Here is a 26,410-nt window from a genome sequence, read left to right as displayed (position 1 = left end):
TCTGTGCTTCATTGGCCACAGTGAACGATGCCATGGTTCATTAAAAAAAAAAAAAAAATCAGGGCCCGGAGCAATAGCGTAGTGGTAGGGCATTTGCCTTGCACACGGCTCGCCCAGGACAGAACTCAGTTTGATTCCCCAGCGTCCCATATGGTCCCCCAAGCCAGGAACAATTTCAGAGTGCATAGCCAGGAGTAACCCCTGAAAGTCACCGGGTGTGGCCCCAAACCCCTCTAAAAAACTCAGAGCTCAGTTCAAGTTCTCATGAATTATTATTTGTTATCAATACTATTACCTGAAATTCAGCCTCCAGAGGAGATGGCTCACTGGGAGGGTCTCTTTTCTTCATGTTATGTAGATATGGATGCAATTCAGACAAATTCACTTCTGTTTCCCCAAACTGATTGTATTCCACCAATGCCTGATGGATCAAGATGTACTGTGCCTATACGGTTAAGGAAAAATACAAGTTAAGTATATTTAATAAATAATGTATAAGTATGAAATATTTAACTAATGGCATATTTTTTTAATTTGCTTAGATTGGGAATAATATGTGGAAAACAAAACTATCTATATAAAGTTGGCTGTCTCAGTCCTCTGGAATATGAGCAAATTCCATCTCAGTCTATCTATCTTGCTAGAAGAGACAAAAAAGGACAAACTATGTAATCTAGGCATCTACTATGTATCATGTAGCTTCTTATTACTAAAAATTTAAAAATGTAGATCTACTACTTTCAACAACCTTTTATCAGTAAGTTAAATATATATGTTTTAATATATTAAAACAGAATGTCTCAATTGGGAATCAGATGTACTCCTGGGGACCCTAGGCTATTCAAATGAGACCACAAATTAGTACCACATAAATGGGGCTTCTGGCATGAAAATAGGAAGCAAATTGGAGAACAAGGAGTTTACATGATAGAAAAAAGATCAAAAGGGACCAATATCAGATAAAGGTTGAGAACCACTGTATTAAACTAGAATATATGCCATACAATCTCTGAAATAAAAATGCAAGATCATATTTCAAATAACACAATTCTAAAAAGTTTTCTAGGACTTTTCAAATGTTATATTTTTAAAATGCAATACCCAGATTTAAGAACTCCTACATTTGTTACTGTATTTGATTGCTACTGCTTCTAATAAATTTCATATTTCTAATAAAGATAAAATATCTCTATCATTTTGGTCTTGTAAGTTTGTTTATATCATTTTACACTCATTTATTTTCCACAGAAGGTTATGCCTTTATTTAGTATAACAGTTTGTTTGTACACATTGACACTATACCTAAGTATTTACGAACATTGTCCATTTTGGGATTGGTGCTATAGCACAGCAGGTAGGACATTTGCCTTGCATGCAGCCAACCCAGGTTTAATCCCCAGCATCCTATATGGTCCCACAACCTTACCAGAAGTGATTTCTGAGCACAAAGCAGAAGTAACCCCTGAGAACTACTGGGTGTGGCCTAAAAAATTAAAAAAGTAACTTGTGCATTTTGTGTTTTCTTAAAAATTATATTTATATTATTCTGTTGGTTTTATTTGGTAAATTATTTACTTTTTGTCATCTTAGGATATAGTTGCACAGACACATATACAGACCTATATTATTTCTTTTAAACAGAATCCATTGTAGAAAGAAAATACATGACCACATTTTGTTTGTTCAATTCCATACTGATCCAAAAAAGTAAACACTAAGATTTTTATATATCTTTTTTTGAAATCACTTCACTTAGCATCATTTCTTCTTCCAATTCCATTTAAGTTGTGGTAAAATTCAAAATTTTATCTATTCTCATGTTGGTTAAAATTCCATATGATATATATACCACATGAAATTAGTATATATATATATATATATATATATATATAATTTCTTGATTCACTCATCTGTTGTCGGGCAATTGGTTTGACTCCAAGTACTGTATTTCTATATATTGCTTTCATGATCAAGTGTGTATATGTCTTCTGAGTTTAATATTTTGTGTTTTTTTTTTGAAGTCCAGCAATGAAGTTCACAGGGTCATATGGAATCTATTCTTAACTTATTGAGTAATTTTCAAACCATTTATGCTGGAGGTTTAACTAAGAACCACTCACCAGTAATAAGTGAGAATTTCTTTATCACTGTATCCTACAAGTATTACTGATCTTGTGGTTTTGGAAATAGACCACTCTCTGGTTTGAGGTGATATCTCATTGTCATTTTGATTTTCACATCTCTGATAGCCAGTATGTGGAAATATCTAAAGTGCCAACTGATCTTCACATGATTTGATTTTCAGAAAATTCAAAGAAAATTAATTTTTGTGCATTGACTGGAGTATCCAAGAATTTGAATTTCTTTTAAAAAGCACTATTCCATCACAAGAAAATCTTTTCGGACTGCAGTCTGCCTACACATTTGGAAATACCTCGACTTGAACCATGAGACATCTCTGCCGCCTTAGTTTGACCACATAGCCATAAACATCCACTTTGTTCTCTGCCTCTAGTCCTTCTAGCATGGCATCGATTCCAATGTAGGTCCCTGTGCGTCCAACACCAGCACTAAAGAAACAAATGAAATGATAGAAGGCATGAGTGGTATGGGGATGAATTTAAAAGCAGGCTAAAAGGAAGAAGGGGAAACACACACACACACACACACACACACACACACACACACACACACACACACACACACACACAATATCTTCTCCTCAGTTTGCTTCTCCAAATAACGACCTCCAGAAGAGAGCTTCTCCTACAGCTCAAGAATCAAGGGTATGAACGAATCAAGTGCTTACTATTGGAAATCACTCACCTGCAATGCACCACAATGGGGCCACTGAAGAAGTTGCTGAAAGCATTGACTCGCCTGCGCAGTTTAAGGAGCAGATGAGGATCATCCGGCACTCCGTGGTCTGGCCAGCTGGTGAACTGAATGTGTGTTACCTCTCTTCCATTTGTTTTTTCTTTTTTCTAGACAAGTGATCATATTTAATTTGACTTATTTTTTTTTCAAAGCAAAGTACTTAACATAAGTAATGAAAGAGAATTCCAGTACCAAAAAATCCTCCAAGTTGTCTCATCCACAATGACATTTTCCCTTTCCAATTAGCATTGAGAAATGAAGATGTTATGCTGGGTTGATATACATTAACCAGTGCACAAGCATATATTGTGATTTAAGCAAGATAAGCCTATGGAAGATGTAATATAAATTTTCATGCTGCAAAACTGAAAGCAAACGAGCAATCACACAAACAGAAGTGGTGGATGGAGGTCAGATGAGAAGTCGACATTTTCGCAGCATTTTTGAGATGTTCCATGACATCAGAGCAAACAGAATTATTTGTGATGGGAAGAAATTCTGACTTATTTGACTGACACAATACTTCTAAGGTCCTCACACAGGAGAAATCTCAATTCTAACTCTCAAGAGAGAACTCAGAAAATTCCATGTTTGATTATAGCTCATTTTGTTGTAATTTGAAGGTAACTACCAGATGATGCATAATTCACTATTCTTTGCCCTGTTTAAAGGTAAATCACCTAAATTTAGATAACAGAAGAGAAGTAAAACTTTGTTGGTTGTAATTTTCTGATAAGTAACTATGTTTATTAGAAATGTCAGATGGGTCAATGTGACCAGATTTGAAGTGACAACTATAGATCCCCTTATCTCTGAAATGAGATCCTAGTTGGTCCATCACATATTTTGTTAAGAACCACCGGTGTGGGCCCGGAGAGATAGCACAGCAGCGTTTGCCTTGCAAGCAGCTGATCCAGGACCTAAGGTGGTTGGTTCGAATCCTGGTGTCCCATATGGTCCCCCCCGTGCCTGCCAGGAGCTATTTCTGAGCAGTCAGCCAGGACTAACCCCTGAGCACCACCGGGTGTGGCCCAAAAACCAAAAAAAAAAAAAAAAAAAAAAAGAACCACCGGTGAACTTATTTTACATAACTACTTAGGATCCAAAGACTCAGCATTATTTTTAGATCCTCAGATGACTCAGGAAAAATTGTGCACTATCATCCTTGTATTATTTTTTTCCTTGAAGGAAACATATATATCTGGAACATGTAAATAAAAATAAACTTTAGATTAAAAATATTCCAATAAATAAAATTAAAAGACAATTATAACCTTATCTACCAATAGATTTCTTTATTTTTAAACTGCTTCATTTATTTTACAAACCTCATTTTGCCCATTTAATGGTAAAATTATTTTCTTGTATTCAGTAAGTAATAAAATCATCATCATCATCATTATCATCTAATTAAAGGGCATTTCCAATAAGTCCTTTAAAAAACTCATGTGGGTCAGCAGTCAACCCTAGTACCACTTTACTCTACTGAGTCCTGAACATCTCAACTTTCTGTTTCTATAAACTTGCCTGTTCTGAACATACTATTTGCATAAAACTCTGTGTAAAGTCTTCCATATATATTCTTCTTTGCTGAACTAAATTTTTATCTCTCTAATATCTTTAGAGCTTTATACTTCTTTTCATTGTCACTATGTCATTTGTGCATATTGACAATATAATGGTAAGGTGGTAATATATCCATAGAGGATGGGCACTCTTTTAAATATTTTTCAATAGCTTAAATAGTATTGAAGATACTTTCCCTTTGAATCTTTCAAATAAATCTCAAGGCATCTGACTTCCCTTCTAATATTCTTGGCCACCAGGGTCAGCATTTCAATGTAAAGGGCCAAAGAACTTTTATATATTGAAGGGCCCTTGGCCATCAAAACTATGCCCAGAAGTTTCTGGGCATCACAACATGCTCAGAACTAGGGTCCTCTGTATGCTTGCACATTCTTTGTATGATCGTAGGGGTTCTGCACACATTTAATAAGTTTATTTAGTTATACTTTAAGGGTCAGAACACTATAAATACTTTTATGTTGCTTGTCTACTAAAATTATTTTCACTAGTGATATAATAACTTACCTTGGCTTATAATATTGTTCACATCCAATTTTTCTTCTTTAGATTATAAGTAATATAGTCTTACTTTTAATATTAGTTCCTCATACTTACTATTCCATAACTATTTTTAAGTCTGAAAATAAAAAATATATAATGAAAGAAACTTACATTTGTAATGTTCAATTTCTGAATGATATAATCTGGGCATCGTTTGTGCTCATGGATCTTGACGATGATATCTCCAAAAGTCCGGGTTTCCTCTTCCATAGATGGCCAGTATTCTGCACACTTATTCTGTATATTTTAAAAAAAAAATCATGCAAGATTTTAGATTTTACTCAAATAAAAAATAATTTTTTTTGGTTTTTTGGGCCACACCCATTTGATGCTCAGGGATTACTCCTGGCTAAGTGTTCAGAAATTGCCCATGGCATGGGGGGATCATATGGGACGCTGGGGGATCGAACCGTGGTCCTTCCTTGGCTAGTGCTTGCAAGGCACACACCTTACCTCTAGCGCCACCTTGCCAGCCCCATCAAATAAAAAATTTTTATCAAATATTTCCTTAAAAAATAAACACCAGGGGCTGGAGCAATAGTACAGAAGTAGGGCCTTTTCCTTGCATGTGGCTGACCTGGGAGGGACCCGGGTTGATTCCTGGCATCCCATATGGTCCCCCAGCCGGGTAGAAGTGATTTCTGAGTGCAGAGCCAGGAGTGACCCCTGAGTGCTTCTGGGTGTGGTCCAAAAAAAAAAAAAAACAACAACCAGTCAATCAATAAATAAATAAAGTTTAAAAAAAAAATAAACACTGGTGACCAGAGCTAGTACAGTCAGTATATGACTTGCATGCAACCAACCCAGATTCACATCCCAGAACCCCATATAGTCCTGTAAGCCTTATCAAGAATGTTTTCTGGGGGGGCCCGGAGAGATAGCACAGTGGCATTTGCCTTGCAAGCAGTCGATCCAGGAACAAAGGTGGTTGGTTCCAATCCCGGTGTCCCATATGGTCCCCCGTGCCTGCCAGGAGCTATTTCTGAGCAGATAGCCAGGAGTAACCCCTGAGCACCGCCGGGTGTGGCCCAAAAACAAACAAACAAACAAAAAGAATGTTTTCTGAGCATAGAGCCAGGAACAAGCCTTTATAATCTGGGGTGTGGTCCCCAAACAAAAGTAAACAAAAGAAAAACCAAAGCATAAATTTCTATTCATCTGATTCTAAAACATTTCTCTATCTTCCTCTAAGAACCAACTCGTCATAGGCTGAGATGCATTTCCTTATGAAGGTTAACTGAAGGATTTCCTTAGAGCTATTTAGTAGAGGTGTGGTGGTGCTGGGCTTCACACACATTAAGAGAGGTTGTGCTCAGTAGTCAGCAGAAGTGATATGTTTGCATGGGATGAGTTCCTTTGGGGGTGTGGGGGGACTTTCAAGCTTCTTGAAGTCACACCCCACAGATGCAGCCTGTCTATCTAAGATCGATTTGTTTGATAAATTCATAATTACTTGTGAAGTCAGTACTTAAAAATATATCCATGAAAATAAAATGAGACTCGATGAAAATAAAATGAGACTCAAAAAATGAGACTCATTAAATGTCAGCAATTAAATAAAAACATTTGTTTTATAAATATATTTATTTATATATGTAAACATTTTCATTTTCGATGTGTAAAAGTTTGTAAAAAAAAAAAAAAAAGGAACCGGGATTAAAATGGATATTTACCTGTTTAATTATCAAGCACCTCTATGTGACTTTTCCAAATACAACTCAAACCTCTTTTTCTTCTCCAGGCCTACACTCCTCTGTCTTTACCCCATGAGTGCTTACCCTGTTTCCTTCTTCACATCTAGTGACCATGACAATAATTGTAGCTTTCTGTTCCCAGATCATCCTCCAAAAATCATCAACAGTTTCATCCCTGGGACCTAGAAAGTAAAGAAATACAAGCTGTTAAAAAATACTTTCTTGAAGTAGCATAGAACAATCTTTTGGAAAGAAAATTAAGTTACCTTGTGCAGCAATGTACTTTCTTGGTTCCTTGAAACCCTATTCAAAACACATGCAGAAATATTTGTTAGATACTCAAATCATTAATGTACATACAAATGACATTGTAAGTCAGAGGAATTCACTTTAGGTCCTCTATTTCATTCTCTCTCTCTCTCTCTTTCTCTCTCTCTCTCTCTCTCTCTCTCTCTCTCTCTCTCTCTCTCTCTCTTTTTAGGTCACTCTGGTGGAGCTGAGGGGTTACCCTTGGCTCTGTGATCAGTGTTTGTGGCAGTACCCAGGGAACCAAATTGAGTGTTAGGAAATCAAACTAGAGTCAGATGCATGCCTTTTTTACCCCTGCCCCTACCCCAGTTCTCTATTGTAGATTTTCATGAGTGTTTTCAAATGATAAGGAACATTTTAATAAATTATGAGCAGGCAATAAATTCTGACAAGCATGTATTTGCAAATAATGCACAAAATATTTTATTTATTTATTTATTTATTTATTTATATTTTGGGTTTTTGGCCACACCCACTGATGTTCAGGGGTTACTCTTGGCTATGCATTCAGAAATTGCTCCTGGCTTAGGGGACCAAATGGGATGCCGGGGGATGGAACCATGGTCTGTCCTAGGCTAATGCCAGCAAGGCAGGCACCTTACCATTTCACACCACTGCTCCAGCCCCAACCCAAAATATTTTTAATAAAAATTCAAAATTCTTTCTCATCTGAAGTGGAGCAACTATTTACAAGAGTAAGTCAGGCAATCATCAATGCCAGCCCTTAAAATTCCTGTCATTTCTTTTCTTTGAGAGTTTCTTTTTTTACTCAATTTCTTTCAATGAATTTTTCTGAGATGACTTCTTCTGCTTAACTTAAATTAAGACTACTTCTTTCAACAGTCTGGGGATTGAATACATACAAGACATGTACTTTACCACTAAGCCATGTCACCAGTCCCAGGGCTATCACTGCTCATATGAGAAGTTCCCTTTCTCCCTCTATTCCTCCACACTTTTTTTTTCTATTTTTAGTTAAGAAATACACCATTTCTGTGCTTTCAGTGTTTGCTTTCTACACTCCTGATACAATGGCAAAAACTAAAATTAAATAAAAGTACAAAGACTGATAAGATATTGTACTAAAAAAAAAAGAAAAAGAATAAAAAAAGATACTGTACTTATTCTTCCAATACTACCTCACATACTTTTAATTTGCCCAAGTAAACTATCTTGAGAGAAAGAAAATCTTTGCTATTAGACTAAATTTAATTCATGGGCCCCCAAAATTCCTGACTTATCACAGAGACTTCCTGAGAGGCTAAACCTTGTCAAGTACTAAACTGACAAAACATATTAGCTAAGACTCTCAACTCTGTGGGATAAATCTAGATGTACGTTTTGGTTATAATTACTATGTGCATTTGAATAGAAATATAGGTTATATGTTTTCCAGGACCTCTATAGATGCTTTAAAATTCTATACCGTATTTGCCGGCGTATAAGACGACCCTTCAACCCATGAAAAACTTCCTAAAAGTCTTAAAAGTAAGTTACTTCTTAAAAGTAAGAGGGGTGCGGATCACTCGTCCCTGAAGCTGGAACAAGTTTCAGCATGCCGTATACCAGCATATAATATGACTCCCGACTTTTAGGAAGTTTTTCATTGGTTGAAGGGTCGTCTTATATGCCGGCAAATACGGTAAATATTCAAGTCACAGAGTCAACAACAATGAAATTATGAATCTCAAATTTCCACATCAAGGGTTTTGGTTATGACGGGCAGCTGGGTTAGGGGATGGTGGCATAGGATGGACTCTGGGAACATTGTTGGAGGATTAATGGTGGTATTGGTGCTGAAATATGTTAGGTCTAAAATGTAACTATGGTCAACTTTGTAAAACACAATGCTTTAAATTAAAAAAATTAAAAGGAAAATATTTTTCCTCATTTACTTTATTTTGAAGAAAAAATATTATTTAGAAAATAATATATATTAAAATCAAGTGAACTTGATCAATATTAACTGTGAATCTACAAAAGTCATCTGCAGAATCAGTTAAAATAAAGGTCAAAATTAGGACAAGGTATGCATTACTATTTTTCAACTATGATTTCTCATGCCTGACATTTCAACTAAGCCATTTAAAAAAGCATATGAAAAGGAATTAGGAAAGAAAGATGCATAATGGTACATATCGGAAGACATTTGTCATTTATTATAGAATTTCCAGGCACAGTATTAATCAAGAACATATCAAGTTACAAAAATGTTGATAGGAGGAGACTTATGTTACATAAGTTAGTGTCAACTCTAGAGATAAAAGTGCTCCAGAAAACAACAAACAAAACTCTGTCATTTTCTACTTACAAACTGTTAATAACTCATTGAGATATTAAAATTAATTAAATTAAAGTATTTAAGGAAGCTGGATAATACAGCTGGTAGGCTAATTGCTTTGCACACTTCTGACCTAGGTTTAATTCTCAGCATCCCATATCATACCCCAAGCTCTGCCAGACTGATTCCTGAGTGCAAAGCCAGTAGTAATACCAAACACTAAATGGCATGGCCAAACCATAACACATCCCTCAACAAAACTCAAAATAATATATTTAAATCACTTAAAACAATAACTATAAAATATAAATATAAAATGTATGATAATTGTAATTTATTTGCAGAGATATATAGCTGGCAGGATGCTTGCCATGCATATGACTGACTTGGTTTTAAGTTCATCTAAATTTGGATTCAATCATCCACTGAGCACTCTAAGAAGTGATACTTGAGCACAGAGCCAGGAGTAATACCTGAATACTGCTAGTATGGCCAGTAAAACAAATACAAAACCAAAAATTATTATTATGGTTATCATTTATCAATAGTGTTAGGAATTTTTCTCTGGAAACTCATTAGATCTTTCTCAAAGAAATTTTGTGTATAATTAAAATACAGATATGGAGTATATATGGTTCATAATAATCCAAGTAAATCATATTTCTAAATTATTTTGCTATTTTACATAAATCACATATAGTAGATTATCATGACCACTAGGAATTTGAGAATGCGAGCTTAGATGAAAATAGTATCTTTGTGCTATTTTTGTGCTATAATTTGTTGGCATGAATTCATATCAAGTGAAGATAGGCCCTAAAATCAAAGGTCCATATCTTTTCAGAAAAAAAGGAACACAGAGACACAGAGGCATACTATAGGAAAGAGGACAGTGTGATGGTGGGGCACAAACTATAGAAAACAAAGGTACAAACCAAGGTTGGGCAGGTGCCTTAAGGGTTTAGGGACAGGGAAGGGCGCACTGTGTGTGTGTATGTGTGTGTGTGTGTGTGTGTGTGTGTGTGTGTGTGTGTGTGTGTGTGTGTAATGGGAGGGGCCTCCCAAAAGCCTTCACAGGAAGCCTGGCCCTGCTAAGATCTAGCTGGTTGAACATGTCATTCTGAGAACTGAGAAATAAAATATTTCTGTGGTTTTAGAATTATTGGTTTGTGGTATTTTATTATGTCCACCTTAGAAACTAACAGTCTGTGTAAATTAATAGATCTATCATTATAATTTGAATATCTCTATTTCTCCATTAAAAGTTTGTAATTGTATGGCTCAAAACAGATGTTTTCCTTAATGAAAAAAAAATGTGTAAGTATCTTATAAGTCAATGTTCAGGGAAACATGATGAAACGTTCTCAAGTATTGACATTTTTTTTTATTGCTACTCTTTTGTCATATCTGTATTGGAGAAAAAAGAACACTCTGCATTGCTAGTAGAATGCTAAATTGGAACAAGTCCACTAGAAAAATTCTTTTGAAAATAGGAAATGCATTACATTGTTAAAATTAAATATGTGTATCTTTTAATATTACAAATGCATACTCCCAAATATAAAAATGCTTAGAAATATACCTGATAGGTATACTAAGACCCATTGTAAAATAATTAGTGATTATTATTCATTAAGTAGAATGCCTGTCTTGAATATAGGTAGGGGGTGTACAACTACAATCATAGTGCTTAAATAAAGGTATCATTTAAAAAATAAACCACTATTTGTAAAGTTATAAACTGCATTTAATGTGCTTTAACACAGGAACTTCTAAAAAATTAACACAAGAGCTTTAAAGAAATAACAATGAAGTTATCCAAAGTGTTACTAAACATATAAATAAAATATTTGTCATCTGGACTCTTAGGAAAATATTTGCCAACTCTTGCTCTTCAGAGTGGTTCACTATAATCACCCAAGAGGTGTCTTAGCTAAAGGAAGCACACCATAAAATTTCCCCAGGCAGATGACCAAGTCAATCACTTTAGATCAAAGGGTGATAGCAAATGTTGCTTTACTGGTTTTATATAAAGACTCTAAGAGCAAATGTAAGAACAATAGAGGGGTAGTCTTTCAAAAATTTTGAGAAATTTAATATTTTGGTTAGGAAAGAGTATATTATTCAGTTTCTCTATACTCTGTTGATTTTTTGGCTTACACCTAGTAAAGCTCAGCCCTTACTCCTGGCCTCTTTGTTCTATACTTACAAATCACTTCTAGAGGGAATACTGGGATTGATCCCAAGTGGGCTGAATGTAAGGCAAGTACCTCACCTGCTATACTATCTCTTTGTCCCTTCTCTATTTTTATACTTAACATATTTTAATTTCTGTAAATCATCATTCAACATTTACTAATCAGTGAAGTCTTTACATATTCAGAGTGAATTAACCAGGTCAGAATATTTGCTTTAGGATGATTTTAACATTCAGATGATCTGTGTCAATAGTGATCACTCCCCTACTGAAGTGTTATGTTATTAACTGAAGCTCAACACTGTGTAATAAGACAGGTCTGGATTTGAATCCTTACTCAGAACTTTACTATTAGTTGAACAAGACCAAGGGAATTAATTAGTCAGAATCTCCCTGCTCATCCCTCTACAGTGAATATAATAGGTATAATGCTCTTGTGAGAAACACAATCATAGATAACATCACATAAGAGGCATCAGAAAATGTTAATTTTTCGTTTCATTCTGTTTGTAAAGAAACATTTTGCATTATATCTTATAAAAGTAGAAATCAGTAAATGCAACACATATTCATACAGATATTAGTGATTTGATTGTTTGAACAACAGCATTATCGGATTACTTCCAATTATTCTTTTAAAAAGTTCCTAAGTTTTGCAACAGTAAAGGAAGAACTGAAGGAACAGGAGGGAAAGCACGGTGTGTAGGGGATTTGCCTTGCACATGAATCTAGGTTTAATCCTAGCATTCCATATGGTCCACTTACCCTTCCAAGAGTACTTTCTGAGCACAGAGCCAGGAATAACCCCTGAGCACTGTACGGTATGACCCCCCCCCCAAAAAAAAAGGAATACAAGAACAATTAAAACAATCCATGAAAAAATGATAAAGCCATACAATAATCTGGTATATATGCACTTTTACTCACATCAATATAGCTGGCATTTATATAGGTTGACCCTGCATCTCCATTAATATCAGAGAGTTCAACCCGGTTATAATCATCTGTTCCAAGACAAGAAGCATAAGTAAGTAAATAATGAAGAATTAAGTAGCTTAAAAACACAAAAATGCAATCTTTGAAAGTGAGAACTTACATGGAAGGATATCAACATAACGGTTTTTATTCTGGTTAAAGGGCTTTCGAGCATCCTTGCTTGGAGACTTGCTGAACACCCGTGGGATGCTCTAAAAAAGAATAATGTTTTGGGTCATGAGCAGAATCAAGACAATTTCTTACTAACTACTTAACATTTTAGTTAAAAACGACATCTTGCGATATATTTCCTTTGAATCAATTAATATGTTTCATATAGCATCTAAAATTAACAAACTTAGAAATTATGAAAAATAGTTTTATTTTCAAAAATGATGGATGGATTACTTTGACAGTAAATTTCATGACAGTTGAAATGAATTTCTTTCTCACTTTAGACTTCATTGTCTTGAATAATACTTGATCATACTTTGATAATTGCCTCTGGGAAAAGTACAAGATCAGCCCAAAATATCTTGTGGCACAGCTTCCTAAATGGTAATCATATATTTAAATATTATTTTAAAATATTTGCTAGCAAAAAAGGGGGGCAGAGAGATAGCATGGAGATAAGTCATTCACCCTGCATGCAAAAGGTCGGTGGTTCAAATCCCAGTATCCCATATGGTCCCCTGAGCCTGCCAAGAGCAATTTCTGAGTATAGAGCCAGAAGTAACCCCTGAGTGCTGCCATGTGTGTCCCAAAAAACAAAAACAAAAACAAAATAAATATTTGCTAGCTCATGACAATGAGTCTTTTAAGTATACAAATGCTTACTTTGGCTCTATGTTATAGTATTAGATGGGAGAGATTATAAGCTCATGTTATAAAATTATTTATTTTTTTATTTTTGAACCATCCAATTGGTGCTCAAGATTTACTCCAGGCTTGACTTTCAAGGAGTATTCTTGGCTGACTTTGGGGAATCATACAGGATGCTGAGGATCAAATGTAATTCTGCCACATGCAAGGAAAGCACCCTGTCCTTTATACTATCTCTCTGATCGCCATATGATAAATGTAAAATGAAATTATATGGGGTTTGAGAGATAGTACAATGGAGAAAGTGCCAATCTTGCAAGTATCTGGCCCTGGTTTGATCCCTAGCATCCCATATGGTCCCCCGAGCACCAGAAGTAATTCCTGAATGCATTGCCAGGAGTATTATCTGAGTAATTTCTGAGCTCCTTTGTCCTTTGTGAGCCCCTTCTCCTCCAAAAAAAAAAATAAAATCATCATAAAACTGAGTAAAATTCTTATCAGACAGCAAGAAGAGACAACACCTGAAATTCAGCCAGGAAAAGTCTTCCTTCATCTGCAATCTTCCTCTTGTACGTTTCCAACAAGACATCTGAATGAATTGGCTCCACAATCATCAGTTGTTTTTCATCATCTTTAAACATCAGAGATTTGGTATTAGATTTATGTGTATTTATCAAATGTTCATACATAGTTAATTAAATTAGCATGTTGGGTCAACAATTGGCTTCTTTTTGACATGCAATGCACTTAGATAACCTCATTCATATATGCATATTCACCTATAGGTAAATGTTTATGAAGATTTTGAAATCCTGTGCATCAGCCCTTTTCTGGGATTAATAGCAATCTCTGAGTTGTTCAGAATCCTCTCCTAGTTATAGGTAAGTGAAGATGTTTGAAGTGAAAGTCATTTATTATCAGCAAATGAGATCAACATTTGCATAGCAAATAAAGTGTGAAACATCAAAATTATTTATTATAAGTTTACTATTTAGTTGCTATTATATGCAATACATTATGTATTATATTATATATCATATATTATATTGTTGCATATAATTATTATATATTATATCATTATTACTGTTGTTCTTGTTTATCACCAGAATTGCTCCTTCCTGCCCTATATTCAATGGGTTATGGAAATTCCCATACATTCTGCCACTGTTTAATTTCAGGCATTCCTTTTTATCCATGTCATTCATTTTCATAACTCTCACTGACCCATCTATATCTATATTGATTTTTTGAGCAGTTCTAAATTCACCTGAAATACAAATATCATAATTCATTTTTTCCTTTAAAATGTCAACAGTTTGGGCTGGAACAATAGCAGAGGGGGTAGGGAGTTTGACTTGCACATGGCAGACTCAAATCAATTCCCGAGATCCCATATGGTTACCCAATCCTGCCAGAAGTAATTTATGAGCACAGAGACAGGAATAACCCCTTAGTACCACAGGGTGTGGCCCAACTCTCCCCCAAAGTCAACATTTGATACTTCATGATCCAAAAAGAAAAATATTAAATACAACTTAGGGTACTGGGGCCAGAGTGGTGGTGCGAGTGGTAAGGTGTTTGCGTTGCCCGCACTAGCCTAGGACAGACCGCGGTTCTTTCCCCTGGCGTCCCATATGGTTCCCCCAAGCCAGGAACCATTTCTGAACGCATAACCAGGGGGAACCCCTGAGCGTCACCGAGTGTGGCCAAAACAAAACAAAAGAAAAAAATGCACACACACAAAAATCTAAAGGTACCATGGTAGCCTTATATCATCTCACCTAGTCTACTTAAACCACTCTACTTACCACTTTTCTGCTTCACACCCTATGCATGAATATTATCAGGTTTATTACACAATGTCATGTTCCCATAAATCAGTACAACTTGTTCTCACTACCTGTGATATCCTTCTCATTTCTATCCTGAGAAATATTTCCCAGAACAAGCATCATCTGGCAAGGGCATTCAAATTGCTTTGACACAGACATTTATGGCAAATGGCATTCTTATGAATATATATTGTCATTTTCCATTTAAAATTTATTACAATTTTAGTTTATTGTGAGACACTAAACATTTTTGTGACTATGGTTAATGCTCTTAAACCCATGATTCACAATAATAATTTTAATCTGTTCAACCAGAATACGAACAAAATATATTTATTATACCTCCAAAACATTTAACACATTATACCTGCTCTATGCTTATATATTTCCAAAGAGCATAAATATACATTCACCATAAAGAATTATCATTGTATATAGATCCTAATAAACAATATTTTCATAAAAATAAGAAAAGAAAGACAAAAATAACTTAAACTGTTTTTCTTCAATCATTCTCTCTATAATTGATAGTAATTCTGTCAGTATTCAGGTAAGTTTTCCCTATTTTGTGTAAATAGCCTAATAATTAAATGAAAAAAACTTTCATGAATATTACACATTTATCTTATTCCCTATGGTAAATGTCTTCCCAATCATAATAAGCAGGCTGGTCAGGGACAATTGTTTTCTGAGTGGTTAGTGGTTCCTGGTATTCACATATTCTGAACTCATCTATCTTTGGGACTCTAAAGAGCTTGGGTAAGATTGAATACATACAAAGGGGCAATGGGCATCAATTGTGAGATAAAATGTTTCTGTAATGTTCATTTATTCATCTTAACTACTCTGCATTTTTCTCTTCTGCCCTTTTTTTTTTCATTCAATATAAAACAACCATAGGCCACTATATGGCATTTGTTTTGTGTTTTACTGCTCTTATTGAAATCTATATACTCTTCTAGAAACTGGGGATAAAGCAGAGAAAAGAAAAGATAAATGTATTAATTAATCTGTATTTTAGCCTAGTGAGAAGAGTTACCTAACAAATAAAAAACATCATGGATTTATTATATATTTGATATTGTTAGATTCTGCAAAGAGAAGCTGAAAGAGAAGTTCCAACGAACCAACAAACAAGAGTTTGCTCACAGGCATGGTGTCTGCTCTGTTATAGGGCATCCCAACAGGACAATTTAGAACAAACAGTTCTGAAATGTTTTCTGCCTTAATTATTTCAACAAATCATTTTCTTTATTATAAATGCACATATAATTCTTGAACTGCATCTTTTCCTATTGGTTCAAAGTTCACATTTAAAAAAATATAATAAACTAATGTAAAAGTTTTGTGGGGACATTTGTTTTACTCTTCTAAGTCACATGTCTATTTTTGGTCATATCAAAATAAACAAACCAGTATCTTCTTCATGGAGGGATATGAGCATTCTTACTGACTCTTCATCTCTGAAACTTTCCATCTACCTTTTCTGCAATTACTCCTTCATTGCTGCCTATTATTCATCCACAATCTTGGAAGATCCTCTGTAATTTTCTATTTATATATATATATACCTATTCATGTATAATTAAAAAGGCAATTATCCAATCATAGTAATATTTGTTAATATTTTCATCTTCCTTCATTAGCTTCTAAAGTCTAATGAACAGAGCCTTTGGGATTATTACTTTTTAATTTTTATACTATATGGCATAACTGGAAAACTCATAGTAGCTTTCTGACTGAATAAGTGAACAAAGCATGATATTAAAATTGCATTTGTTAATAGAGGAATTTTGCATAAATTTTTAAATTTTGAATATAAATTTAGTGGATTGAATCAAATGTAAATATGCATACTTACCCCTTTCAACAAGAACAAATGTTTCATCTAAATCACTGTGAAAACAAGAAAGTTTGCAAATTTTAAAGAGAGGATTTAACTGGAATACAATTTATATATAATGACTGTATTAAAGGAAGAAGAGCATGGAGAAAATGTGGAAAGAAAAAGAAAGGAGAACAGGATAGGATGGAGAGATTAGGAAAGAATAAAGAAAGGAGAAAAGAAGGAAAGAGATGGGAGAAGAAAAGTTAAAAAAATAAAGAAAACAATCAAAGAATTGTTGATAAAGGATAAAGAATAAAAGATTAAGGGTTTAATTATCTCAAGTCTGTTATTTTTTTAGAAAACAAAATTGTTCCTACTGAAAAATTTATGTGTTCTTCCCTAGTTAAAAATTACATTTTTTCTTCCCCTCACTTACCTTTATAATTAGAGAAAAAAAGAAACAGTCTATCCTTTGATATTATTAAAGGTAACCCATGAAAAAATAACAATGAATATTAATATTTAATATAGCCCAATAAACTACATTAACAGACCAAAGAGACCATGCTGAAGGCCTTTGATCAGAAGCTCATGAATGACCTGGGTTTTATTCTGTCTTATTTGAATTTACATCTTTTACTTTACAGATCTTTCATTTCTGGATATTTGCATCATTTTTAATTTTACTATTATATTATTTAACCTAAAGCTTAATTATTACCTGGACCTTTTCTTCTTTAGATCATAGATTTTATAGAGGACAATAAGGAGGGCTATTGATGTTACAACAATCAGAAATACCAGGAATGTAATCAGTGCTTTAGAATTGTCTAAAAATGAAAGAGAACAAATATTGTTATGACAGATGTTTAATAATCTTAAAGAACAATCATTTTAAATTACTTATATTTAATAAATTTAATTATTCTAAAGTTTTAAGAATATTTTAGATGAGAAAAAATACAATGAATTTCTAAATCTGTAAATATATTATTCTAAATTAAAAAAATATTTTATTCTTCAAGAAAGCACTTAGATTAGATTATAGAAGAACTCCTCTCTTTTATCAAATCATTCCATTTTATAAGGCACTATTCTTTTGATCTATTTATGAGCATCTAATTCTTTTTTTTTCTTGAAGGAACCAGATAAGCAAAATCATAATTTTCAGAGTAAAACTCATAAGCAGAAATTTATCACCACAAGCCGAAGGCAGAAGTTGGTCCTCTAACTTTCGAAGAGGACCAGAAAGCTCCACAGAGATAAACTATTTTTCCTGTATATTGATATATAAAATCAATTAATTAATTAAAGAGCAAAAATTATTTCACTCTATAGTTAGGATAAAACTTCCCTGGTGTCAGTTTTACTAAAATCTACCATGACATGTGTCTTTTTTTGGGGAAATGCTGAGAACAAAAGGTGTGTGTTAAAATTTTCTCTTGCCCTGATACATTTTCTATACAAAGAACAGCAAAATATTGCTTAAGGCCCTCCACTCGAGCTCTACCACATCCTTATTGGAACCTGTCCAGAACTGAATTCTTTTTGTGATTAAGATTTCAGTTCACTACTTTCTAAAATAAGGTTAATCAGATGGTCACAATAAACTCAAGATAGTGCTAGTGGCAGTGTACAAATTACCCATTTACACACACACACACACACACACACTTTTGTTTTTTGAGTCATAGTAGGCATCAGGTACTGTGCTAAGTATTGCACAGATTCTGATTAGGTATTTTGGTGAGCAATACAAAGTTCCCTGTCCTCATTAAACTTACTTCTAGAGAGGAAAGACACAATTAGCAGTAAGCTTAATCAAAGAGAGAGAGAGAGAGAGAGAGAGAGAGAGAGAGAGAGAGAGAGAGAGAGAGAGAGAGAGAGAGAGAGAGAAGCACAATTTTTTTTGGTTTTGTTATTGTTGTTGTTTGGGGGTTTTTTGTGCTTGTTTTGTTTTCATTTCAGGACCATGGTGATGGTATAGTTGTCTTTATTGTTGTGGTGCCTTTTGAATTTTTATGTTTGATTATTCTTTTTGTATTGTTGTTATGTTTTTCTTCCTTTTTCCCTTCTCTTAAGTTGATATTTATAGCCTCTACAAGGACTCTTCCCATTTTTTGCTTGTTTAATTTTTGACCCATTTTATTTTTTCTTTCCTTCAAACAGAACCACATAACTTGAACCATCTTGTTCTGCCTCACAAATTGAGGGGGAAATAATGGAGGGTACCAAGACTAAACAGTCGTATGAACATTAAGTAGATATAAAAAATGATCAGACTTTAACACCAAATCCATAGCCAATGACAACAGAATCGATATCCCTTCTACAACATGCTAGACACAGAGGGAACTACTTATACTAGCAGTCTGGGGGGCAAAGAAGGGGGATATGGGGTGCATACTGGGTACAGGGGTGGAGGGAGGACAACATTGTTGGTGGGAATGCCCCTGATTCAATGTCGATATGTACCTAAAATATTACTGTGAAAGATTTGTAATCCACTTTGGTCAATATAAAAAGGAAAGAAAAGAAAGAAAGAAATAGGGGCCGGGAAGGTGGCGCTAGAGATAAGGTGTCTGCCTTGTAAGCGCTACCAAGGAACGGACCGCGGTTCGATACCCCGGCGTCCCATATGGTCCCCCTAAGCCAGGGGCGATTTCTGAGCACATAGCCAGGAGTAACCCCTGAGCGTCAAACGGGTGTGGTCCAAAAACCAAAAAAAAAAAAAGAAAGAAAGAAAGAAAGAAAGAGAAAGAAAAGAAAGAAAGAAAGAAAGAAAGAAAGAAAGAAAGAAAGAAAGAAAGAAAGAAAGAAAGAAAATTAACGAAGAAAGAAAGAAGAAAGAAAGAAAGAAAGAAGAAAGAAAGAAAGAAAGAGAAAGAAAGAAAGAAAGAAAAAGAAAGGAGAAAGAGTAAGAAAGAAAGAAAGATAATAAAGAAAGAAAAAGAAAGAAAGAAGAGAGAGAAAAAAAGGAAGAAAGAAAGATAGAAGAAAGAAAGAAAGAAAAGAAAGAAGAAAGAAAGAAAGAGAAAGAAAGAAAGAAAGAGAAAGAAAGAAAGAAAGAAAGAAAGAAAGAAAGAAAGAAAGAAAGAAAGAAAGAAAGAAAGAAAGAAAGAAAGAAAGAAAGAAAGAAAGAAAGAAAGAAAGAAAGAAAAAGGCAAATCGTAAAACAGGTAACTGTTTTACTTCTCTGTTTGCGAGAAGATACGGAAGCTAGCCAAGCATAGAACTCTGGGTGCAGTTCAAGGGATAGGTAGAGTTAACCCCAATTCTGAAGACAGAGAAGATGTAAATTGTTTTCCCTGATGATAAGAAAGCTGGGATGAGGAAAAAATGGAGAGATAGTTGAAAGCCCTGAGATATACCTCCTGAGAAAATACAGGCTCAAGGTGAGAGCCACTATCAGATTTTCAGTGACAAATAATTCAAAGGGGGCCGGCATGGTGGCACTAGAGGCAAGGTGTCTGCCTTATAAGGGCTAGCCTAGGATGGACCATGGTTCTATCCCCCAGCGATCCATATGGTCCCCCAAACCAGGAGCAATTTCTATGCGCATAGCCAGGAGTAACCCCTGAGCGTCAACAGGTGTGCCCCCCCATAAAAAAAGTAATTTCAAGGATACATTGGGGTTTTAGTTTAAGAAAAAAATGTCACTATCAGAATCTTGAGGAGTGATGTCTTCTGATTTAGGCATACTGTGGTATTTTTTTTTTTCAAACTGTGTATTTTTTTTTTTTTGATGATTGTGGATAATGCCAATGTCATGATTTAGGCAAATATAACTTTTTTTTCTTTTTTTTTTCTTTTTTTAGACTTGTTTGGCAGCTTTTAAGTAAGAAATACAGTTCTGCAGAGCTACTGCAACTACTGGAAATTCAGATGATTTTGAATGAAGTTAGGGGAAGAATCACTCTATTGGAGAGTTGAAACACTAGATATGCAAGTGGAGATTTGAAGGAGAAAGATGGACACGCAAATCTGAAACTCTTATACTATGAAGTCTTTTAATAAAGTGTCTGTGGCTTGATATCAATTTGAGAGTCTTCAAAAAAGAACTCACTTTTAAGACTGTAATACTGAATCATTCTTCAGAAGATCAAAATTAGAAAGGACGGGAGCCCCAAGAGGGAGTCCACATCTTACAATGAAAGATGGAAGAACAAAGGATATTCATGTGTAAAGAAGGAAAAGACCAAATTGAAAGTAAAAATTTTAAGGAGAAGATAATAAACAAAGAGATATGCTGCTGAGAATCATTGGGTAGGATTTTGTTTGGCGCTCAGGAGTATCTTGAATGGGATTAAAGCAATTTTAAAGTAGTAGTTAATCTCAAGAGAAAATTAAAGACAAACAGACAGCCAAAATATGTACTTTTTAAGAAGCTTTACTCTTCAGAGGTATGCTATAAAGAAATGGGGTGGCAGTGGAAGAAGAAATGGAGTAAAAAACAAAAGTAATATTGTGGAGGCAGCTGTTAATTGTTTTTAATAAATGTATATTGATGAGACCAATTTAGCAGAGAGGAAAATGATGAAGCATGAGAGATAAAAGCTGTTGGGTCAGTGTCATTGACAGGTTGGTGTGATCAAGGGATTCAAAACAACTTGCAAAAGTGACCACAGTGAATAATCATGACATTTATGTTGCATGTGCATGTAGGGAGAGAAGGACAATAAAGAGTTGAAGACTCATACATAAGTGCTAACTATGATTATCATCTTTGTTCTGGCTCATAAATCCAGAAGGATTATGAAGGAGAAACTGTAGTTTAATTTAGATGAAGAAATGTAATGCTTCTAAGATAGGCCACAACTAATATATTTGAAGCAGGGATATGCATGAGAAAATTGGGTTTCCTGGAGACAAACATGGTGAACATAATTGTAAGAAGGGGACCTGCTATTTATCTATGATAGTATTTTCTAGTTAATTAATAACATCTTCATGCATACTTACTGGACAAGTCCTATGAGTCCTACATGCAACAGTGTCTGAGCATGCAACTAAAAATAGGGCAGACATTTTTATTTTTAGAGATAATCACTAGAGAGCTAAGTAAACAAATAAAAGGATTGTGCATTTCTTTTAGATTTATGAATTATAATAAGGTATTAAGAAAGTCATGGGCCAATTTTCTGACTAGTCATAGTCTTCTTGACCATATGTCCATTCTTTCTTGAGTCAATCAAGCTAACGACTACTAGGTACACTGTTTCATAACAAAATATCTAAAATCAAAATGGATAAAAATATAAATATATAAAGTTACAGATAGGCATAAAGTTGTTATTTTCAAGATTAATGTGATTCTATGTAATGTATGCATCCATATATATCTAGATAGGATAGTAATATCTAGTTAGAATATACCTAATATATGTACACATATTGTCTGCCTATTCTATATCTATTATAGTACGAACAAGACTATCAGCATATACAAAAAAGGCAGTTTGTTCAATATATATGTGCAAATATATAAGAATGGAAATGTATGAATGAATTATATTTAATGTTTTTAGAGAATTGATTATTGCCACAGATTTCAAAAAGTAAGCAAAGTATACTTTGTCCTATCTTAAATAATTTTCACTACAATGTTAAATTAGTAGTCGCGACTTCGTATCTATACTAGCAGTGACTAAGTAGTAACTTAGTAGTAGATTATAATTTTTGTATTAATTATTAAGAGCAAAATGGTATTCCAACAAGTGAGAACCAGCAGGGCATTATAACAAGTGCCTGTGTGCAAACAGTCTAGTTTACATCACCTTAGTAAGGTTCTCTTGCAATGTTAGCTTCAGATTTGACCTAACAAACTTACTCCTAATAAAACAAACAAGTATAGAGATAGATCTTGTATCTTAGTCCACATGTTTTCCTCCTCTCTCAAGGAAAGAGGAAAAATGGTCAGGTGATTCTGTTAAGAAAAAAAAATGATAGCTGACCGCTTTTTAAGGTTATGAATGTGCTAAATATTTTTGGTAGCTTAGCTTTAGCATTCTTGAGAGTAGAACTCAGGATACATTTCTCTTGGCATGGACTGGATCTATAGCCCTGGAACTGTTATGGGAAATCCTGTCTCCTTTCTGTTCTTTAAAGTCAGGATAGCTCCCACACCTAACATTGTGTCTCATTCTCTCTATCTCCAGCTGCATCTAGAGTACCTGTGTGCACTTCTCCTAAGATATCCTTGGTGAAATGCCGTGGATGTTGTTCTGGGCATGTCTCTGTTATGGGTATCAGATCTTGCCTAATCAAGTGTGAGAGTCAGATATCCAACTGAGTCTTTGATCCTGAGGAGTAGACACTCAATTCTAAATACTTTAGATACCCAGAAATAGAATCAATGAAGGTGCCATTATTATAAGGGATTTTAAAAAAGAATATATTTGGAAATAAAATCATAGCTATCTGCCTGAGTTTATTCAGACTTTAATATTTAGAACTCTAAATTTTATAAACTTGAGCAGAAACAATTAGTACTGCACTTGAGAATTACTAATGCATTTGGAGAATAATAATTTCCATATTTTCTTCCTGGAATGACTTTGAGGAGAAAAGCATTAGTGATGTTGCTTATGTGTTTGTATGGAAGACATAAAAAATAAATAGGCAATAATAGCATCAGGAATCACCTGTCAGCAGCATGGCACAAAATACTTCAAAATACTTTCTTTAATTCACAAAGCAAAGATATAAAAAGTTAATGTATACTTTAATCTAAGACAATAAATATCCTAGACTTACAATTTGTTCTTGCAGTTTTAATCTCGGCAGGTCCAACAAATACTGTATTGTTATAAGAGACCTAGATTTTAATAATAAAAGAAAAATATTTTAAATACAAATTTGTATATGAAAATATAACACAATTTGTATAACACAAGTTACTCAAACTATTACTCAAACTATTTTCATTATACTGGTTAGCTTTTCAAATTGAAATTATAAACCTATTTTATCATTGTCAGGAAAATATTTAATAGTAATAACAATAGAAAGAAATCTTAGGAGCCAGAGAAGTAGTACACAGGGTAAGGTATTTACCTTGTAGGCAGCTAATGCAAGTCAAAGACTGTTATGACTAAGATCCTCTGAACACTGCCAGGAACAATCCCTAAGCATAGAGCCAGGAATACAGGTTTTCCCTCTTAAAAAAAGAAACTACCATATGGTAGAGGAGGTAATAATCATGATGAGAATGTGGGATATAAAAAAATAAAAGATAATATGATAATAATATCCAGAGACAATAGAGATGAGGGCCAGGAGGACCAGACCTTGATATGAAGTATAAAACAAAGAGCATTGAGTGCAATTAGAGCCCTAACTACACTGTCAACGACCATGGTAGTTGACAATGATAGTGAGAGAATCAGAATCAGAATGTCTGTCTCAGAGACAGAAACCCAACCTTGACATTTCTGTAACCACGGATCTTAAGTCAAGAAATTATTAAAAAATAATCATATGAGAGTATGAAGAATTAAAACTGAATAAAATCCATGCATAATTAATGAAAGAAATCACAGAAGATGGGCTAAACTGAGGGTTTCTATAATCAAAGAGAATAGTCTAGAGACTTTCCCCACTTTCAAAGTATAAACGCAGAAGAAAATCAATAGTCATCCTGAGTAAAATTCTCTATGTATACTCCTATTCCCAAATATTTATTTTTGTTATTTTCTAACTCAATATGCTTGTAAAAAAATGCCATTTGAAGGTCAGACTGCCAAAGATAAAAAGCCAAGGTGAATAGCCAAGTACAGTGATTAGAGCTCGTGCATTAGAAATAATGATGGTGCCCTCAGACTTTTTGACCAACATTTTGGAGCCTCCACCTCCCCAAAATATGTGCTAGACTCTATTACTTATAAACACTGTGTGGACCCAGGAGCAATAAATTACTTGTAAGTAAATCAAATTGAAAATCCAAACTATTCCAATAAACTATTTGCTAGAAGTCGATCTCTAGTAAGAATGGTGAAAAGTTTAGTGTTAAATTAGATTTTAAAGTATTATTCTATTAGACTTTGTAATTTTATTTATTTACTAGCATTATTCAAGTATTAAATACTTTCTAATAATAATAGAAATTATTTTCTTACCTCAAAACTATAACTTGTAGAATACCGAAGGTTTTTTACTGAGAACTGGCATTTTTTCTCTGACTCAATTTTCACTTGTTCTCCTCCTTCTTTGACAACCAATAGGTATTCTCCTTCAGGGCCATTAAGTTTATCAGGATGTTCACAACGCACCTCCATATTATTATCTGGGATCAAATCAACTCTTAATTTTTTTACTCTTTCTGGCTCTATAAAAATAAATTAAGAAAGATTGGACTTAGAATTTTCAATTTAGTGTACTTTAAGCATTTAGACCTGCCAATGTTCAATGATCTTTCTTGAAACCTGCTTTGTGATGCTTCCATTTGACTCATCAACTCCACTTCCAGGCCCAAGACCATAAACTTCTACTCAGATATCTTGAGAGCATCAGGCTTAGTGAAGTAAGCAGAAGGACAGGGGTAGATACAGTTTGAGCTCTCTCATGTGTACAGACATAAAGAAGCATAGAAGGGGAATAACAAAAGCCCAAAGAATACTGAAACTGAGAACTGATCGGCAGTAGGAAGCTGACCATGGTGGGAGGGAAGAAAGAAAAGCAATAGGATGATGATGTGGTGCTGGAATGTCAGTAACACTTTTTAAACCATGGTGCCTAATATTGAAAAAAAAGAGAGATTTGTGCTTCTTTGCTATTGCAGCCCTATTCATAATAACCAAAATATAAAATCTACACAAGTGACCAAGAATAAATAACTGGCTAAAGAAACAGTGGTATTTTGCACACTATGTAATATTCCTTGGCATGAGAAAAGATGAAATCATAATATTTGGAGCTATATAATAGGAGCTGTAAAACATTATGCTGAATGAAGTTGATAGATACATAATAATCCCTCTATAATGTGACATACATCTAAGGGAGAAGAAGCATAGTTAGGGAATAATTAATGGTCCTTAATCCCTAGTCATCTCTGAAGCATCTGGATCATTACTTACTTGAGGCATTTGTTTGAAAATAGCACATGCTAGCAGTTCCATTGCGTTGCACTCTTCCGACATTGTAGGCAAATACTGAGACAGAATATTGTGTATAAGGTTTCAGATTATTCAGCTTGTAACTTGTATTAGTCGTCTTATTGTAGCCAGGTTTTGATGCTTAAACAAAGATAGATAGATAAACAAACAAATAAGATACAACTGATTAAGAGATTGAAAGTTAGAACTAGCACATATTTAATTTGGTCTTTATAAGAAATCTCTCCAAGTCCACCCTGAGTGGAGTAGACAATCAATAATACCTCTTATTATTATTAATATATCTTATATTAATAATAATAACTCAAATATTCAAAGATATTTACATTATATTTACTATAGTTAACTTAGA

The 26,410-nt window shown here is 34.2% G+C and overlaps 1 protein-coding gene across 1 annotated transcript in view; it reads right to left on the bottom strand.

Moving 5' to 3' along the window:
• The window catches only part of PTPRC (protein tyrosine phosphatase receptor type C), a 64,309-nt gene that overhangs the window by 16,692 nt on the left and 21,207 nt on the right, over positions 1–26,410 (bottom strand). Inside the window, exons 8-21 of the mRNA XM_049770784.1 lie at positions 26,020–26,094; positions 25,060–25,226; positions 23,699–23,759; positions 17,664–17,772; positions 16,976–17,010; positions 13,804–13,913; positions 12,582–12,672; positions 12,413–12,489; positions 6,965–7,001; positions 6,783–6,880; positions 5,116–5,241; positions 2,827–2,984; positions 2,435–2,570; positions 296–445 (exon numbers count right to left, since the gene is read on the bottom strand). Coding sequence (XP_049626741.1) covers positions 296–445; positions 2,435–2,570; positions 2,827–2,984; positions 5,116–5,241; positions 6,783–6,880; positions 6,965–7,001; positions 12,413–12,489; positions 12,582–12,672; positions 13,804–13,913; positions 16,976–17,010; positions 17,664–17,772; positions 23,699–23,759; positions 25,060–25,226; positions 26,020–26,094 — 1,430 coding nt within the window. The remainder of the gene's footprint in view (positions 1–295; positions 446–2,434; positions 2,571–2,826; positions 2,985–5,115; positions 5,242–6,782; positions 6,881–6,964; positions 7,002–12,412; positions 12,490–12,581; positions 12,673–13,803; positions 13,914–16,975; positions 17,011–17,663; positions 17,773–23,698; positions 23,760–25,059; positions 25,227–26,019; positions 26,095–26,410) is intronic.

The sequence above is a fragment of the Suncus etruscus genome, chromosome 3, assembly GCF_024139225.1.
Source record: "Suncus etruscus isolate mSunEtr1 chromosome 3, mSunEtr1.pri.cur, whole genome shotgun sequence".
Lineage (NCBI taxonomy): Eukaryota > Metazoa > Chordata > Mammalia > Eulipotyphla > Soricidae > Suncus > Suncus etruscus.
This window is presented reverse-complemented; position numbering and strand designations above follow the sequence as displayed.